This window comes from Zychaea mexicana (genome assembly GCF_025766255.1).
Source record: "Zychaea mexicana strain RSA 1403 chromosome Unknown BDB00scaffold_1, whole genome shotgun sequence".
Lineage (NCBI taxonomy): Eukaryota > Fungi > Mucoromycota > Mucoromycetes > Mucorales > Lichtheimiaceae > Zychaea > Zychaea mexicana.
In genome coordinates, this window is record NW_026516664.1 from 697,973 (window position 1) to 712,782 (window position 14,810).

A 14,810-nucleotide genomic window follows, 5' to 3' on the forward strand; every position below is an offset into this window, starting at 1 on the left:
GATTTCAGATTTGACACAAGGCTTATTAAAGCTGTTTAAGCTACTATTCACTAGTATAAGTGATATGCAGATATTACTGCACGTCACTGTTACGTGTAATGAATGATTAAGGAGGAAGCTGATGCTATTAGAATAGTAGCAAACCATATATTGATTACAGACTGCTATCATAATAAGAGATGGGATGGTTAACCTCGCCACAGTAAACGGTGATGTGTAGCTACGAGCTCTTTGCTTACAGTACTTAGCATACCGTCATCAGCAGTTATCGTTCAAGTGCAGATATTTGTACCTGCTTATATTTTGATGATCACATATGTTACACTTCCCAGCTTATCAGTGTGCGCGAGAAATATCATGATGCTATCACGTCCAATGATGATATTGATCCAATAAAAAGACCCTAAACGACATACAAGCTGTCATTGGTTGCATTATGCAAAACCTGCATGAAAATTGGCCATAAACCCCAGTAACCATTTTTTTTCTTTTTAATGCAACTCTTTCATACATACAGACAACAACAAATAGTTTGAAAAAGAAAAAAAACATGCCCGACCGTCGAGCCCAATATAAAAGAAACAGTATTGGTTCTGCAGAACAACTTCGTGAGCGACGCGTCGTTCTCGATGAATCATTACGAAAGAAACATCGCGAGCAGCTCATTAGTGCCAAACGATTCCGCCATTTGTCTCGTCATGAACAACGAGAGAGCTCCGGTGACGAAATGCCTTCAATCAATGAACACGATGGTAACTAAAGTTTATATGTTTACATTTAAGCCATTTCATTGTGTTGAGTAAGAGAGAGACACACACAGAGAGAGAGAGACCTCGTTTTAACCTATATTAATTTCTTGCTTGAATATGATGAAAATCAATTCAGAGGACATTGACCCTTACTATCGTTTGTCGGAAGCGCAAATCAGTGCTCTTGCTGAAGACCTGAAAAGTACCGATCAAAGCGCTCGCATGGAAGCAGCACAGTATTTGAGCAAGTATCTCGTTGAACCTTGTCAAGCACTCATCGACTATATTACGCACGGTGACTGCATTGAAACGCTTACGGTAATGATGGATATTGATTTCCCTGAAAGATTGGAACTTTTTGGATAAGAGATTAACCTTGTCTTTCCGGGGGGGCGAGAGTAGCGTATGATGTCTGGCACGGATCCCGAAGAACGGTTGCAGGCGGTCCAAACATTGTCAAGTAAAAGTCTTTGTTTACAAGAAGGGCTGTAGAGATTGAGAGTAGTAAATGCTGATTCTTATGTGAGATTATAACAGATATCGCAGCTGGACCGCAAGAACTGTGGATCAAGTCTGTAACAACTGTTCCGTACATGGTCTCATTTCTGGATGCTGACAGTTTGGTAAAGAACTTTTTCTTTAAACGAAGAAAATGATATGGGCTGGTTTGTTGTTGGGAGGTGGCATTTCAGAATAGCAGCTGAAAAAGAAGGATATGCATATCTTCGATATAGAGTCTTCGTGAAGCTGCTGCAGGTGCACTGGGTAATATGGCAGCCGAAGAATTAGGTGATATGACAAGCGAGGATGATGAAGTGCGGACCCTGATTAGGAACAATGGCGCTGTGCCTCCACTTGTTCGACTCTTGGATTCCAATGTATGGTTAATACTTTGAGAGAAGGAGTAAGGGAGAAAAAGCAGCGTCGACAACTTATCGATAAATGAAATCCTTTCTTTACAGGATTCACGTTTAGTACAAACTGCATGCTTTGCACTTGCAAACTTGGCACGTGGAAACGAAAGACAGTTGAATGAATTTATCGTGGCAGCAATTGCAAAGCCTTTGTTCCGACACTTACGAGACAAGACGGTAAGTTTGACGTGTTGTATGTGTGTTATTTGGTTGGGAAACTGGCTCCTCATCACATACTACCTCTCTTTTCTTCCAGCCGGATACTGTAACTGAAGTATGCTGGGTCATGAGCTATCTGACAGCTGGATCGCTCCAGTTCAGACAACAGATCATGCAGCAAGGAATTGCGGGTATACTGGTGTGTATCTCCCTCTCTCTTTCTCTCTTCTCCGCTACTGTTCAATACAATATGATGCATTAGACAGTGATAGAAAACGTGGCATCTGCAATTCTAACAAATATGGATTTAGGTACGCGAGCTGCGTGATTTATGCCAACAAGGACCTGTGGTTCTGCCATTGCTGCGTACGCTAGGCAATCTTTGTGGCGGTCCTGACGAATACATTGAAATTCTGCTTGATCAAGATGGATTCCTCTTCACTTTGCTTCTATTGACTCACTCTGAGCACAGGTATAAGAAAAAGGACTCTTTTATTAGTTAGGATTCAATAACTGACGATAATCTTACACACAGAGTGGTCAAAAAAGAAGCACTTTGGGTCCTATCCAATATCACTTCATCGTAAGTTTTGTAAAAAAAGTTAATTAGATGCATATGCATACAATGGCCCCATCGGGTACTAATTTGACTTGATCCCCCGCACAGACAACGCCCAGAAATTGTTAAAAGAGTAGTGGATGCAAATGCAATCGCATATCTTGCCGACACCCTCGTGCAGCATGGTGCATTGGATATCCGCAAGGGGGTACGTATGAATTGGCACATGTCTTTTGGTTAAATAGTTCAAAGCTAAACCTACCTTTTTTCTTTTCTTAGGCCGCAACCTGTCTTTTGAACATTGCATATCACGGTGAAAAGTATATGCTACTGCTGCCACATCAGCGACTATTGCCTGGTAAAAAAAAAAAACCAAAGAAAGTGTCTCAAAGAAGAAAGAGATCCCGCTAAAACCTGTTTTTTTAAATGTCTAGCATATGTTGACCTGGTTCAATCCCAAGACGCAGAAGAAATGAGACTTGGGCTTTCGTACATTGAGATGCTTTTGACGCGCGTGCCACGAGTAAGTTTTCCATGAACACACACATTCGGTCAGTTTAAGGTGGGGTGAGCTCACAAGGTTTTATGGATTTTGTATGCTCAGGGAAATGAGGTGGTGCAGGTAACACCTGGATGCGTCGAGGCGCTGGGTGCTGTCAATCCAGTTCCAGATCCAGAGCTCTATACATTTGCCAACAACCTAGTGGACAAGTTCTTCGAGGAGACGCCTGGTCTAACAAACGTCGTTTAAAGGAAGAAGAAGAAGCGCGCATTATTAAGCCAAGAGCTGACATTGTACTGCTTATTCTTGATCAAGTGTATATAAAAAGTAGTGTCCAGTCCAGAATATACTAGCATACAGTCATATCATCAGAAAGTAAAGTCGCGGTGTTTGAGTTTTGATGTCGTGCAAAAAGTCTTGCTGTCCACCGATGATTTTTTGTAAGCACATTCGACGACCGCAACAACTGTGAATATACGGCGGCGTGAATATGGCCATAAATAAAAAACGGTTGTGATGAAGAGGGTATTGACTGTGGTCGATAAAAAGGTATGATGAAGCTATGATAGATGTATTATAGCATTATATGGAGCAACCCGTTGCTTTTGGTGTAGTAATAGGAATGCTGTAAAAAAATAAAGCTATTGAACGGTGCCTATACTGTTTCAGTTGTCTGCTTAATATACGTTTATAATTCTATGGCAGGAAGGATGGAAAACGATGGTTATATTATTTTCAGATATGAGCATGTTGATGGCGATGGGTACTAAATTAAAAAGGATGGCTGAGAAGATCAAATTCAGCGACTTTACTTTCTGATGTGACTGTATTCTCAACTAACGTTAAATAATTTGTTGTAAGTCGGGGTGGCTGTTATGACCTTTGTGGAACAATGCACAGAACGGGGCTTCGCAACCGCAACGCACACATACACTTTAATCTGCGAAAGAAGAAACACCCGCTCAGGGGGCAGACAATCTATACTGGGTGACACAAATAGGGTTGTTTTTGGCCATTGAACAAGCAATGGCCAAGGTAGTAAAATTAAAATCATATTTTCTTTTTTTCAAAAAAAGTAAATGAATGAGAGTATAAGAGCGGGGGTTTGCGGTGAAGAAGAGGAGGAGGAGGAGGAGGAGGAGGTTTAGAGTGATGTAGGGATTAGAAAGGACAGGAGATGCCGTGCTTTGATGCGAAGAGGAGGGTAGGTAGGTAGGTAGGTAGGTCAAGTGATAAGAAATATAAAAGAAGGTCTCTGCCTCCCCGCCTCCTATTGTGGGGGATAGTCATTAAAAAAGAGGCAAGAAGGAAAGGATGGCAGGATTCAACCTGCAGCTTTTTCATGAGTTGCTGCTGCTGCTGCTGGTGGTGAAGAGGGGCGGGGAGGGGCCTTGAGTAAGGTGGACAGTAATAACAATAATAATAGAAATGGGCTATATAAGAAGAAGAAGAAGGAGGTGTTTGTTTGTTTGTTCATTCGTTCGTACGTTCGTTCGTCGTACGTTCGTTCGTTCGTTCATTCGTCGTCATATGTGTGTATAGATAAACAAGAGAAAAGAAAAAAAAAAGAGATATCGATATAGTAGAAAGTATAATTGTTGTTGTTGTTGTTGGTAATTTGTTATTGAGTGTGTGTGTGTGTGTGTGTGTGTGTGTTGTTTTGCTTTTTGCTGGTCGTTATTGTTTGTTGTTGTTATTTGAAAAGGACTGTCGGGTGTGTGTGTGTGATCGTCGTTTAGTGCATCACGAACTTGCCGTACTAGAGAAACGAATGCGTGAACGTTTGGTAAGCTTTCCTTATCCAACAATTGATTCTCTATGCCCTTCTTACCTTGACGATAATCGGCGGCTCTTGAGTGTTGGGGCGAGAAATCTCAGCAAGCTCACGGCCGGCCTAAATTAAAGAAATAAGGTTTTGTTTTGAGTCAACAAGCTCTGCATTGTTGAATATAAGATTTAATATAATAACAAAGGCAAGAGAGAGAAGGCACTTACGGCCCAAGTGGCACCGTCCATCACTCGTGTCAATGTAAGCTTGTTTCGGTTCAATCGTAGGACGTCGCGCACGCGCTCCGCCACTAGGTCCAGATAAGCTGTAGTCAATGCACGCCACTCGATAATCACAGGGTCGTTCATCTCAAACATCGGCGCAACCTCAATCTTGGGCTGGCCCGGCAGAAGCGAGTTCTTGTGATAGTTCTCGAGGCCGCGAGCGTGTTCGCGCTGCTTCAGCGAGATGAATCCAGTGTCCATCAGCAACCCACCTAATAATCCCCGCTTTTTGTGTTAGCCTCCTTGACGAAGCGTGTGTCTTTTTCTATCTATCTATCTATCTATCTATCTATCCCTGCCGCTCCTCCCGGTGGATTCATTGGCTACGTATAAGCAAACAAACAAAGAGGCAGGCTTACCATTGCGGAACTCGGGAAGTGGTGTCAATAGCTCGGTGCCTTCAATGGTAGCACCCAGCAGACGTTCCATGGGCTCAATGATGGAATAGACAAGCCATTGCGACATCTTGTGGAACGGCACCAAGTGATCGGTGGACTGCGGGTTGTTGGAGAACTGGATTGAGTTGGATGGGTACACGTCGCCAAGGCTAGGGATCCCGCCCTTGCCTTCAGCTCGGTCGGCCACATACACTTCACCCATGGCCTGCACAACCGGCCAGAGCGTCTCCAAGAGAATCAGGGCACCCTTCTTGGTCTTGATGGTGGACTTGTGTTCCAGGAGATAATCTAAGTAACGTAAGCAGTAGAACAAGTCCCGCTGGGCTTTTAGCGCTCTCTCTCTCTCTTTCTCTTTCTCTTTCTCTTTCTCTCTCTCTCTCTCTTTTAATCTTGCTAACCTCACCAAACATTGCCAGTGTGTCTTACCCATGAGGTTGCCAGGACGTGGGACAGGCCCAGTCTGTTGGAAGAAGTCGGCGCGCTCTTGTAATACTTGACCCAAATGCCGCAAGAGATCAAGACGGTCTTCAAGTCCGATGAGAACGTTACGTTCGTGATCGACCTGGAATCCTTCGTGAAGGGTTTCCAGCGACAAGTTCATTAAAGCCTCAGCTACACATGTTTATAGCATTTGAAAATTTTTAGCTTTCTTGTCCTCCTCTTTCTTCCCGAGCCGACGTCCATCCCAGCCATCCCAGCCATCCCACGACAAGCAAACACTACTACTACTACTACTATCACTACTTACAGTCAACTCGATGAGGGTTGTTTACATCACTCGAAAATGCGCCAGCTGTGAAAAGTTCCAGCACTGCGACAGCGACACCTTCGGCTCTCTTGTGAGTTCTTCCCGTGGCCTTTTCGCGGAACGACCAAACATGGTCAGCATCGGTGTCGAACAACACACCCACGACAAACAAGTCCAGAACCCGTCTGGTCTGCTCTGTCGCGTCAAAGCCTAGACTCGACCAGGAATTGAGGAGATGCTGGATACGAGGACGGCCGGTCTCAAAGTGACGCCAGATTCCGTGGACGGGCATTGAAGAGGGATTGTCAAAATCACGCTTGATCAGAGCCACCACAAACTGGACAACATCTTGCAGCTTCGACGGGTCAACGTCAAAGTGCTGCAGTCCGTTGCGCGCACCGGCGTCTTTTACACGGAAACAGCGTTCTCGCACGGCTCGCAGACTAAGCAGATATTCGTCGGCGGCTGCGGGCGTTGGCACCATGATGTATTTGTTATGTTTGGGAAGAAAGGGAAGAAAATACAAATTGTTGGCTGGTTTGTTGTTGCTGCTTCGTTGCTGGTTGTTGTTGTCGTTGTTGGCTGTGTGTGTGTCTTGACAGGGTGGACAGAGAAGAGAGATAAAAAAAAAAGGGAGGCAGGGTCGTCTTTTTTTTTTTTTTTTTTTAAGAAAAAAAGAAGTAAGGGGTGGGTGGAGGGCAGACCACAGCAGAACCTTTTTGTGTTGTTGGAGGGGAGGAGAGGGGAAGAAAAGAAGAGGTATAGGTGGAAGTGGGAAATAAGAAAAAGAAAAGAGAAGAGAGAAAGATGCTGGAGGGACGGGGGCACTGGCCTCAATTAAATGAAACGCTGAGAGCTGAGAGGGAGAAGGGAGTTTTACAGACAGCTTGCCGATCATTGCTTATTTCGTCGCTGGGCAATGTCGATCTGTGCCGTAAATGGATGTTATGTGCTCTCTTCAAAAGTAGTAGTAGTAGTAATAACAACAACAACAACAACACTACTCCTCCTTTTGCATCTTACTCTCTGTACAGTAGCGTCCGCTCCTCGCGCAGGTTGACTCCAAGCCGGTAATGAATGATATTACATGTTGTTGGTGTTGTCGTTGTTGTCCCGGTTCAGGTACATGCACTTGCTGGGTTCCTTGCTGGATACACACAACAACAAGTAACAAGTAACAGCAACTCTACATGAACATTCTCTAGTTTTGGTCAAGATCACCACCTATCGTATGATTCTGACCTGCCAGACCCTATTGTTTAGTTTCCCGATGCAGCTATGCTACCTTGTTGTTTGGATAAGAATGCTAATTGGTTGGTTGATTGATTGATTGATAGATAGATAGATAGATTGACTGACTTGGTATAGCCAGCACACACAGGAGCCCGTGGTGTTGCTGCAAATCCTTGCCATTTATATTACATACAAACAGCCCCCACCCCCCATTGCATTCTTTCTATATCCATCGTACGACTATTGTTGCGTTGCCCGCCCTCTTTCTTAATTCCTTGTGTTCAACTGATAAACAATGGGGCCATGTGGAGCACAGCATAAATCTTTGGTGCAGTCGATCACAACACAGGACTTTTCTGTTCTGCTATGTGTGCGTGTGCACCGCGCTACATGGAATATTCTCTGTGTGTTTGTATGTATGTGTGTGTGCAACGTCATCCACTCTGATCCAGCATATATGTACACATACAAGCTTCGGATGAAAGCTATGGCGCAATCCGCAATCCGTTAGCTTACATATATTCACACGCTGAGCTTTTTTTGATTCACACTTGCAGCAACTTTTTCTTTTTCCTTTCTTTCAACAACCTACACACACACACACACATACAATGTCCTTGCCTAAAATTGCAAAGATTGCTCCTCAAACATCAAGTTTGTTCATTTGTGATATTCAAGAACGTTTCAAGGGCGTCATTTGGCAGTACCCTTCGGTTATTACGGTTGCCAACAAAATGGTTTGTATGACTAATCCAAAAATAAGAACTCTTTGTCTCTTTCGTACCCCTTCTCTCTCTCTCATAATGACAAACGTGTCAACTGAATTATATTCAAAAAAAAAAAACCCGCGTTTGCTTTGTCTTTTAAAGTTGAAGGTTAGCAAGCACCTTGACATTCCTGTAGTAGTTACTGAACAATACCCCAAAGGTAATTACAACAACAATAACAACAAGCGAGACTCGTCGTGTTATGTGTGTTATATACCTCCTCTCTGACCTTTTTTTTTTTTGACTTGTTTCTTTTCCCCAACCCAAAAAGCCTTCGGCCCAACCGTGCAGGAAATCGACGTTTCAGATGCCGCCTTGACGCTGAGTAAGACTAAATTCAGCATGTTCCTTCCTGAGGTCGAAACCGTGCTCAAAAAGAACAACACAAGGTCCGTGATCCTTGTTGGCATTGAGGTAATAAAAAGCACTCGTGTCTCCTCCCTTCCCCTCCCCCTCCCCTTCTGTATAATTATCATCTTTGAGGCGGATGCTGCTCATCAACAAATCCCGGAAATGCCGAGGAGCGTGGAAAGGGTGGGGGGGAGGGTTACTACATACTGGGGCGGGAGGTGAAGGGGGTGGAGTCCGTGTGTGGGAAATGTTACTCAATCTGTTTTTATTGTCGTGGTATATAATTATATAGAGCCATGTGTGTGTGCTCCAAACCGCTCTGGATCTCCTAGAAAACAATTATGATGTCCATGTCCTTGCAGACGGCGTCTCCTCCCAGAATCACTCGGAAATTGCCATTGCACTCCAAGTAAGTTGGGGCTAAAGAAAGGAGGGGGGGGGAAGCACAGTCAAAGAAACGATGTATGTCATTAGAGCGATAGGGAAAATCTCACATCTCCCTTTTTATACACTCTATCTGATATTAGCGTATGCGATCGGCAGGTGCAACCATCACCACCTCAGAATCTATCATGTTCCAACTTGTTCAGGACTCCAAGGATCAGAAGTTCAAGGGCATCAGTGCCTTGGTAAAGGAATACATGGAGGCTGGAAAGGTGAACCAGATTCTGCAAAAGATGGGTGGTGGCTCGGCCAACTTGTAAAAAGATATATCCAACAACTACTCCTTTGTTTTCTTCCTCCCTATAAACCCTCTATCCCCTTTCTCTCTCTCTCTCTCCGAGGGTTTGGATGACGATGACATTAGAAGAAAAATCTGTTTTTTTTTTGATAAATAAAACGTGTAAAGGATGGCATTTGCTACATATATCAATATAGCGAGTGCTTGTAGATCATTCCATGGCGCTATGATGCTGGAAACAATCGAACATTCTTTTGTTGATAATGCCATGTGCATTGTGGATATGCTATGCTCGTAAACATTGATTACACTATCTGATCACGTTTTTCCTTGGCTTTTCTCGGTGAGCAATGTCTCAACCTACACAGCATCAAGCTCAACAAACTTGACATTTGATTTTCTTCGAAGCATTGTCAATGCTATTGTACAAAGCATGGCATAAAAATATCTCTACAGCGTTTTTCCTTTTATACATTAAATAGCCTCCTATATATGTCGCTGATAACAAATGTTTATTGACTGGCTGCCAGAAATAGCACTGATCGCATGTTGCGTGTGTTATACACGTACAGTACTGTACTTAGGATGTTAGCAAAAGAAGGGGAAAGAAAAACACTGCGGATTTGCGCATTCATGGTAACGTAAACAACTGTTCCCATATCATCGAGAGTAGTATGCATATTCATTTGCTGCTCTTTGTTAGTGGTCATGCTACAAATCTATTAGAGCTCATCATTCTTCGCCATTCTGTAAAAGTGACGTTATTGCTTTCTACATAGCGGTTTCAAAACATGCTGTAAAGAAGGATTAGGGCCAGTTACATACGTAGCTTTACATAGTACATTAATCACAGTAGGCGAGGCAATATGGGAAAGAAGCACAGGTACTGGATGATATAATTGCAAGCAATATGTACGTCCAGCTTTTCGCTATCGTTGCCATGCTTCCCTATAATCAAGAGAGTGCTTGATAGTATACGTAACCCTCCTTTTGCCGGTATCGAATCTAAACGTACAGTATATTGCACTTAATACAGCCAAACGCATCTAGTGTACACATCAAAAGAAGTTTTATGCTGCTTAAACATTCTTATAATCAAACTTGCTATGTAAACTAAGTAGGCGGAGGAGTTAACCGATCTGCACTGTACAGGGTACATTGCGTCCGCGGTATTCGTTTTTTATAGAGTCATCCGGATACCGGCCCGGCCAACAAAAGATTTCTCTCCGGTGTAATTGTAGCTGCTGTAGTAGCACCAGTATTATGATTTCCATAATTACTGCAGGATTTAATGCTGTGTACGCGTACAGAGTGCCATGCTGATCAAACGGACTTTAGGCGCTCTATATACGGATCGGATGTTAGTTCTTGATCGGCCCGCGCAGTAGTACGTAGGTGCACAGCATAAATGTACATGACGCATCCTCGATAACAGACTCTTCTCTGTTATGTATCTGCTTTGTCGCCGCCGATAAGAAAATGAAAAAAAAAACATCACCCTTAATTTACATAGTGTTTCCATTTTTTGAGCGATACTTGAAGAATTTAACAAGTCGTCCAAAAACCGAAATAGCGTCAAGTACCAAGTGGTGCAAAAGGAAGAACTCAATACCGTAGTAGTACATAGGTGCAGATGTATCAAAAAAAATTTTACATATTAAAGCATACTGTAACCATTGAATAACGGTTTAAGCATATACCAAGTGTCAGTACTTGATGCTTTTAAATAGATAACATAAAGTATATGACCATAACGAAAGCAGGACACCAACAACAGACATTTTCCTATTTTATTCATGTGTTATGATACATATTACAGTAGACGAGATTAATTGTCTATCATATTAAACACCGGAAGCACCGATTCTCAGTCATGCAGATTAATTGTGTTGTAGGAGGGCAAATGATGAAAAAAGGATGTTTTCGAAGCATAAGCTGGTTCAGTGGATCTTTGGCTCTGTTGAAAGTAGTCTTCCGTTTGTAATGATTTTTTGTTAGGAAAATAAAATTTATTCCCATTTCTGAGACAGGTATGTTTATTATGAATCACTCCAGTGTTTGATCAACCAATTCTACTTCATGCTAATGCACATATGTACGATGCTTTAAATGTATCATTGAGAAAAAGAAGATGCGGATCGCTGGATAATATTTATGTATACATATTGTACTACTATAATGACAAGAAAACGAAACCAAATACATAAAAAGGGTGATAAAAAATATACATCGCAAAGGTATGTACTACAAAAAGAAAAAAAAAGTGGGGGTTATATATAAATGTGTGTGCGTGTGTATGTATAAAAGAAACTGTAATATAGAGTAAAATATATAGATAGAAGATGCTATAAGAGCGAGCCGCGTCTCAAGGCCACGATGTCAGCACATCCGTTGGCACTTTATTTTGTGAGACGTTAATCCATTGGTCCTGATTAAACATGGCGGGAGATGCAGATGTAGACCGACCATCACTGGCAGACGAGTTTGTCGGTTCCGAAAGTGAAGGTGGAGGAGGATGATGATGATGATGATGAGAGGAAGGAGAAGGCTGTTGATCCAAGGACGATGACGATCGTGGTGACCTAGTTCGTTTCTGATGTCGCTGCCGTCTACTACCATCGGTGTAAATTCCAGGCGGTCTTTGTGTGTGGTGCATTCTCGTTAAGGATGATGCATGCGTTCTGGATGACGGGGATGCTGCATACCATCCACTACTACCGCCATTACCGCCTCCTTGATGTTGCTGCTGTTGCTGTTGTTGTGATAGCCGATGCTGCTGTTGACTATTCATAGTGTTGAAGAAAAGAAGCACATTGCTGTTGTCGTTTAAGTTTGGTTGCTGTGCAGTAGTATGCGAAGTCATGGGATCTATGTTGATGCTCATGGAGGATGGATCGACAATGTTGGCAGTCCCAAATGAAGCTGGCTCTATACTCATATGGGTGTTTTGATGAAGCGTTTCAATGATGGAAGGTTGAAAGTCAATATTCCAATCCTTCTGTCGAGACTGGGTCCAGCTCTTGTTAGATGTTAGATTCGGTTGTGGTGCTGGGAGCAACGTAACCTTGGGCGCTCTTGATGTAATGTTGTTGACCATGCCACAACCACCACTGTTGTTGTTACTGCCTGCAGAAGCAGCAGTCACGGCAACGGTTGAGCTCGTGCTGTTCATCACAGTGGATGAGAATGGTTCAGGTGTTGATGGCGCTTCGTTACGTAACGACGTCCGATCAGGTATACGTGGTTGATAGATGTTTTGTTCCGAGGCTGCACTGGTTGTTGCCGCTACAGCCGCCGCTGCTGCTGGATCCGTCAAATCCATTAGAAAGAAATCGGTTGTATACATGGATAACCCAGATTGGTCATGAATATCCTGCATATTCAAGTTGTTTGGAATGTGCTGCTGCGCGTTGAAGTTGCCGTTTGTGGTTGCCTGAGCTGCTGCAGCCGCTGCTGCCGCCGCTGACAATCGCTGTTGTTGCTGTTGCTGTTGTTGCTGTTGTTGCTGTTGCTGCTGATGGCGGGTGTCAGCACGCAATATTTCCATCTGTCGTACAGCATCGTCACTGTAAACACTATCTGTGCGCATCCGTTTCGGGGTATTCGCCATCATTTGCTGATGCTGCGAATAATCCATATCCAAGTTGGGATAGTTTGTTGCTGCTGCTGCTGCATATTGGCGTTTCTGACCATGGGCTAGTATTGTTTGTTGTTGTTGCTGGTGTTGCACGGCGAGAGTGTTTCGTCTCTTGCGACTAGAAAATCCGCCCGCCGAGTACGGATCGAGGGAATCTGTCATGGTATTTCGCAATGACAATCCTGGAGCGCTATGCGCCGCTACAGCAGCAGCAGCAGCAGTGACGGCCGCCTCGCTATACATATGAGCTGTCCTAAATGCATCCGTGTTGGTATTCGCTGTCATGGTGGTGGCACTTGTTGCTTGAATACCGTTAACCACAGTGCTTGCACTGCTACTGCTCGTGCTGTTATTGCCGCTACTACGGAGATCCTTTTTATGCGACAGCTTTTCTAGTTGCTCGCGATCAATATCATTGCGATCAAGAGGATATCCAGGCCCTCGTCCACTTGTACCGCCCGCTGCTTGCAGTGGAAATGTCTCATTCATCAAACTCTCGTCAGGCCATCCCGGTCCAAGTGCATCGAGCCATTGGTGATCGACAAATCTGGAAGGCTTTGTCGGAGGAGGACGTTGTAACTGTGGATTAATCACACCCGTCGGTGGTGCGGGGATGAACCGTTTATTGTCGATCAATGTTGTTGTTTGTGGTGGAAGTCGCTTGGCTGCTGTGGCTTGGATTTCGTTAAAGGACTCTGCAAACACGTTTGCGACTTCGATCTGTGATCGGATCGGATTCAACAATCGTTGCAGCTTGTAAATGGGCATAAGCGTAGCAGCTTTTGGTTCTGTGGATGCGACAACTGCTGCAGCAGCAGTAGCCGCAGCAGCTTCAACAGCTTCTGCAGCATGTGTGCTCGACCGTTTTCTGTTGTTGCCGAGATGGTGTTGTTTTCTACTGCTGCTGCCATTCCTATTCCCGACACTACTGCCACTTGCACTCCTGGCTCTACTATCACTACTACTAATAGTAGTAGTAATGTCGCTGTTGCTCTTGTCGTTATCGTCGTGGACACCATTCATTTCAGCTTGGAATGGCTTGCGTTGCCGAAGACAGGATACTGAAACTGACGCAGCTATGCAAAGCGGATAAAGGACAGCATGAACGATCGGATCGTGATGGCGCACCTGGTCAGTCTCCCCAGGTAGTGTGTGGTAGTCCATGGTGAGGTCGTCAATAATGTGAACGATATCAGCAGCAGCTGAGTCGCATATATCCAAAATCATGTTGCGTGGTGATAGTTTGGTTGTAACCTTGCTATCGTTGCTCTGAGCATCCAATGCGGATGCAAGCGAAGCTGAGTTGCATCGAAACAAACTTAATGAAGCTGGTATTTGGCAAAAGAACACTTGGATCGTCAAAGTGTGGTGGTATAGCGAAAGAATGCAGGCAGGGAGAGTTGCTTGTTGCGATGGTCGAGAAAGGTTCTGCTGCTGCTGCTTTGATTGCTGGATGGCTGATGATTTGCGAGCATCATAGCCGTGCGAGTTGGACAAAACTTGAAGTGCTTCTAATTGTTGCTATATGAAAAGCAGTTGATCAATAAGCGGTGCTTTGAGTGACAGATGAGAAAAATATAAAGAGGGTAACTCAAATGGGCACGGGTTTTTACCTTGATCTCAGAGCACTTCATGTTGGTTTTTCCCAATCGTTTCAAAAATTCGGTGTACGTGTCGGTCACTTGCATGGCCCATCGCTGCTGCTTTGATCCTTTACTGTCAGCTGCTGCATCATTGATTTTGAGCAAGGTAGGCGAAAGCGATTGATCATAACCATGCAGCTCACTGTCCCATTCGTTCCGATGCAAATAAAAAGAAAACCAGACGTTCCATGCGTTCAAGATGCGATACAGTGCTTTGAGTCGCTTTTTTTCGGCTGCGGTAATCGATGGGTCGCCATTGCCACTGTTGATAATGTCGAATAATCCACACCGTAATGCATAACCTATGCCTATTCTCAGCGTCGTATAGGCCTGCTCTTCACATATCGCAGCGCATTGGTAATGTGCAAGCAATATAGCTACTCGCGTCAGTCGTAGTAATGAGCTGGTGTCAAGCG

At 44.0% G+C, this 14,810-nt stretch overlaps 5 protein-coding genes across 5 annotated transcripts; 2 read left to right on the forward strand and 3 right to left on the reverse strand.

Moving 5' to 3' along the window:
- Positions 1-538: 538 nt before the first annotated feature.
- BDB00DRAFT_753052 (armadillo-type protein) lies at positions 539-3,132 on the forward strand (the record flags this gene model as incomplete). The annotated part of the gene is made up of 11 exons (XM_053118662.1): positions 539-719; positions 919-1,067; positions 1,277-1,372; positions 1,484-1,627; positions 1,712-1,840; positions 1,920-2,021; positions 2,134-2,294; positions 2,490-2,589; positions 2,661-2,739; positions 2,816-2,904; positions 2,986-3,132. Coding segments are annotated over 11 exons (1,377 nt in total), but the record flags the coding sequence as incomplete, so codon positions are not given.
- A 517-nt stretch (positions 3,133-3,649) lies between these two features.
- On the reverse strand, positions 3,650-4,086 carry BDB00DRAFT_794935 (uncharacterized protein; the record flags this gene model as incomplete). The annotated part of the gene is made up of 1 exon (XM_053121341.1): positions 3,650-4,086. A coding segment is annotated over exon 1 (218 nt), but the record flags the coding sequence as incomplete, so codon positions are not given.
- A 532-nt stretch (positions 4,087-4,618) lies between these two features.
- BDB00DRAFT_866501 (uncharacterized protein) lies at positions 4,619-6,565 on the reverse strand (the record flags this gene model as incomplete). Its single annotated transcript, XM_053126234.1, has 6 exons — positions 4,619-4,642; positions 4,715-4,777; positions 4,879-5,147; positions 5,295-5,621; positions 5,760-5,945; positions 6,082-6,565. The coding sequence occupies 6 exons, from the start codon at positions 6,563-6,565 to the stop codon at positions 4,619-4,621; spliced, it is 1,353 nt and encodes a 450-aa protein (XP_052985904.1).
- Positions 6,566-8,117: 1,552 nt separating this feature from the next.
- Positions 8,118-9,136, forward strand: BDB00DRAFT_753176 (Isochorismatase-like protein; the record flags this gene model as incomplete). Its single annotated transcript, XM_053118673.1, has 4 exons — positions 8,118-8,241; positions 8,353-8,495; positions 8,725-8,841; positions 8,960-9,136. 4 exons carry the CDS (start codon positions 8,118-8,120, stop codon positions 9,134-9,136), a joined length of 561 nt encoding a protein of 186 aa, XP_052985905.1.
- Positions 9,137-11,109: 1,973 nt separating this feature from the next.
- On the reverse strand, positions 11,110-12,590 carry BDB00DRAFT_794938 (uncharacterized protein). Its single transcript, XM_053121342.1, has one exon. It carries the CDS (start codon positions 12,491-12,493, stop codon positions 11,480-11,482), a length of 1,014 nt encoding a protein of 337 aa, XP_052985906.1. The 5' UTR covers positions 12,494-12,590; the 3' UTR covers positions 11,110-11,479.
- Positions 12,591-14,810: the final 2,220 nt, after the last annotated feature.

What these genes read in the sequence shown, in the direction of transcription:
- BDB00DRAFT_794938 (XM_053121342.1), bottom strand. Translation starts at nt 12,493, where the DNA reads ATGCAGGATATTCATGACCAATCTGGGTTATCCATGTATACAACCGAT.